The sequence below is a fragment of the Belonocnema kinseyi genome, chromosome 5 (assembly GCF_010883055.1).
Source record: "Belonocnema kinseyi isolate 2016_QV_RU_SX_M_011 chromosome 5, B_treatae_v1, whole genome shotgun sequence".
NCBI lineage: Eukaryota > Metazoa > Arthropoda > Insecta > Hymenoptera > Cynipidae > Belonocnema > Belonocnema kinseyi.
Genome location: NC_046661.1, coordinates 84796050 through 84800171, shown reverse-complemented (window position 1 = coordinate 84800171; position 4122 = coordinate 84796050). Strand labels below are relative to the sequence as shown.

Here is a 4122-nt window from a genome sequence, read left to right as displayed (position 1 = left end):
AGTAGTATACCCACCAATTTCATATAAACAAATTATACAGGATTCGTCTTTTCTTTGGCTGGATTAAACTTGGTCTCGTATATAGCCGAAAAACAAAAGACATCCACGTACGTAGATTTTCATTTGTTTCTCATTTTATACGAAGTAACAAAAGGCAATCAGATAGACTGTCATTTGTTTCTTGGCCTCAAGCAAAACGTTACACTGCGTTACTTTACTCTGACTTCAGTCTCCTGAAAGGTAAAAGCAGCCAACGTGTAGTGTTTAGAATTTTTCTGTGTGTGTTTTCTGTAATTTCTTGTGTTTCTTTTTTGTTTCTTAACTGTATACATTTATAAATTGTTTATTCTTCTTTACTGTGTTTGTTGTTCATTTAATTTGGGTTATAAGTTCGTTTTCAAGTCTCTTTGTGAATCGCTGCTTTCGAAGCAAAGTGAGATCCCTAAAGACCGTGTAAGAGGAATTGATCTGAGGCTTCTAACGGAAAATCAGCAAATGGTGTTTCCTGATTTGCCGAAAGGCAGTAAAATATGCGGTGCTTGTAGAAAATAATGTAGAACTCTCAATTTATAGCCATCCAGAGTTATAGAAGAGCCTAGTATTAATGTAGAGGAAGAAATAAACAAGGACACAGATTTTTGCTTGCCAATGACAAATGAAAATGAAGGATGCAATAATGAAAATCACTTAGCGGTTCTCGAAGTCCTGAATAAAATAAAAGAAAAATTAGAGCACAAGGGCACTACATATTCAGAAAAGATTTGTCTACTCACCCTTGCGCCTAAGTCTTGGAGTCGCAGAAAAATCATTCGTAAATTCAGTGCATCTGAACGTGAAGCTAAAAAAGCAAGAGTTAATTGTCAAAAGTGGAGTTTTGACTTTTCCGGAAGCCAGACGAGGACAAAAACCGGCAGGAGAAACTGAAAATTTGGTAATAAACTGTTACGAAGATGACGAGAATAATCGACAGATGCTAGGTAAGAAAGATTTCATATCTGTCAAAAAACTATACGGTACCCGTGAACAAGTACAAAAAAGACTGGTTCTGTGCAATCTTTCAGAATTATATGCCAGATTTGTAGCTCTACATGAAAATGTGATGCTTGGATTTTCAAAATTCGCACAACTAAGACCAAAGCACTGTGTTTTAGCTGGAGTAAGTGGAACTCAGAATGCTTGTGTCTGCGTGTATCATGAAAACGTAAAGTTAATGTTGAATGCGATTGATATTAAACATTTAACTAAGGGAACCGCCAAGCAATTGTCAGATTATCGTAACATTCAACATTTTAAAGGGTACCTGACTGATCTATTTGACGTGAACAGTTTCGTCACAGTCACATATCAAGTTTGCCAGCAAACTGATAGAAGCACTTCGAAGGCCTAAATATCAGACGCTGATGCTTTCGTAGAAGCACTCTGCACTAAACTTAAAAGCCTGAAACCTCACGCATCTTATGCGAAACAACAAGGTTTGTTTCTGAAGCACCTTAAAGTTATACTAAAAGAAGGAGAGTACTTAATTTTGCTTGACATTACTGAAAATTATGCTTTCATCATTCAAAATGCTGCACAATCTTTCCATTGGAATAATAATCAAGCAACTATATGTACAGTAGTTATTTATTACAAAGATTATATGACAGACGAAGCTGCGCAGCATTTACAAAATAAATATGCCTTCATAAATCTTTTAATGGACGAGAAAGATTTTGGAATTTCTGCAAAAACACTTTTCCAGGCAACTGTACATGGAAAAGGTCCCGTTGACGGGATTGGTGGAAATTTAAAAATACTTGCGGCAAAAGCTAGCTTGCAGCGGTCATCACAGAATCCAATCCTAACTGCGATGGAGTTATTCGAATGAGCTAAGAATCATTTAAAGGAAACAGTCATTCTTTTTAGTTCGAAAGAAGATCACATAGAGATGACCAAAAACTAGAAACGAGATTAACTGAAGCAATTACAATTCCCGGCACTCTAAAATACCATGCATTTATTCCAAATGAGAACGGACAATTTACTTGAAAAAAATTTGATGCGCGACAGAACATGATCTGTTTCTGAAGACCGTCAAATAACCTCAAGTTCAGAGAAGCAAACAATACGCGAAAAAAGGCAAACTAAATAAATTATGATGAATTTAGTGCAGCTTCGCTGGAGAATCATGCGTACAACCAAGTCCTGGGTAGGACTGGCCAACTGGTGAACTATCTTGAATAATTGACACAAGTCTTGGAAAAACCGCGCATCTTTTTGATTGGCGGCAGTAAAATAACAAAATTATTCAAAATGAAAAAAAACGAAATAATCTGAATCTTGAAATTTAAGGAACTTCTATGACTTGAAAATATTTTGCAACGTCACAGTAAGTAAATTGTACCATTTTATTTTGATAAAGCCCATGGGATTTTCTTTGTCCCAGTATTGGATTCTTATCGCCCAGTAGTGGGCAATCTGACGAGCTTGAAAAATATCCATTTATATTAATTATATTGATTTTTTTCTGATCGATTGAATAATGTATAAGCCACTAATTGTAACGATTTTTGTACACGGAGAAAAAAGTTCAGTGGCTCCTACCCTTGCAAGGGTTAGAGCCACTAAACGGAATAGTAAATTATGGACAGGCCACTACAAGAGTAGAATCTACTGAACGCGTGTTGAGTCGACTCTGCTAATCACTGAAGAGTAGCATCTACTACGCAGGGAGTCGCACGTACAATTCCTGTTCAGTAGAACATACCGAAGATGAGTGCGATCTACTGAACAAGAATCGTACATGCGACTGCGTTCGCAGTAGATGCTACTCTTCAGTGATTAGTAAAATTGCGCTTAAAATTATAAAAAAGAATCCTTAAAAATTTATAATTACACAAAATACATGATTTTTTCAAGATATACATGCATCTACATATGATTAATTGGTAAATCGTATTTTTAACACTTTATTAATAATTAAAATTTCGCACGCAACGAGGGGGATTCGAACGCATAACCTATCGCACGCTAATCAAGGGCCCTAACCATTCACCTATCGAGACTAGTTGTCAGCAGCTTGAAAAACTAGGAATGGATTCTTAAGCACATACAAATTAGATTTATTAGGTCTGAATTTTTTTAATTTTTTGGTTTACCACTAAAATATTAAAATAAGATATTTTATATTGCTAAATGCATTATACATATTTGTTTCAAAAATGGAATGTCTGAATTTTCAAAAAACTTTTTGATTTAAAAGTCACTTTTTGACAGTAAAATTAAAATTAAAAATGAAACTAAAATTAAAAAAAATAAAATTAAAAATTAAAATTTATTGTAAATTAGAATTAAATTGTCTGAAAATTGATTTTTGGGTTTATACCAAAAGTATGAAAATAAGATATTTTATATTACTGAATAATACTAATTCATATTTGTTTCAAAACTTTTGTATAAATTTTCAAAAAAATTATTGATTTAAAAGTGAGTTTTTGACGGCACATGACCAATAACACACACACACACACACACACATATATATATATGTATACAACATATGAAAAATATTTATTTCTTTGTATTAAGATGAACAAATAAAATTACATACTATAAACGAACTAAACTATATACTATATTCTATTATAAGGGAATTAATTTTTCATTTATTTTTCAAAAAGTATAGGGGAAAGTCCTACAGTACCGACCGGCATTCAGTACCGGCCAATCTTCATTTCTAAAATTCTATAACAGATGGCGCTGACAAAGCCTTTGCCGCTTGTTTACTACGTCGTCACAAGTATTTGTCCCCCTCGCGGCTCAGCTGTAGCGACTTGTTGACTTTTAGTGCAAAGATTACTCCTGGAAATAGTGGAAGTACGTTACACAACAAAAGTTTCATGAGTGATTTTAGAAATTTTGCGGATGACTTACAATAAAGTAAAACCTGGTATGTATTGATAAATTATCTATCTTTTAAAAACATATGGTTTGATAACACTTTGCGCGTCCATTATTTGCCACTATTGTAAATAATAATAGAATCCATTTCCTACAGTACCGGCCACAAAATTTTCCTCCAGTACCGGCCACTATCAAAAGTTGATTACTGACTATATTTACTTGTTTATAGGTACATTATGA

At 33.9% G+C, this 4122-nt stretch overlaps 1 protein-coding gene across 1 annotated transcript in view; it reads left to right on the top strand.

Annotated features, from left to right (window-relative positions):
* Positions 1–495: 495 nt before the first annotated feature.
* Positions 496–4122, top strand: part of LOC117173755 — a 4154-nt gene continuing 527 nt past the window's right edge. Inside the window, exons 1-3 of the mRNA XM_033362396.1 lie at positions 496–523; positions 822–977; positions 1062–1201. Coding sequence (XP_033218287.1) covers positions 496–523; positions 822–977; positions 1062–1201 — 324 coding nt within the window. The remainder of the gene's footprint in view (positions 524–821; positions 978–1061; positions 1202–4122) is intronic.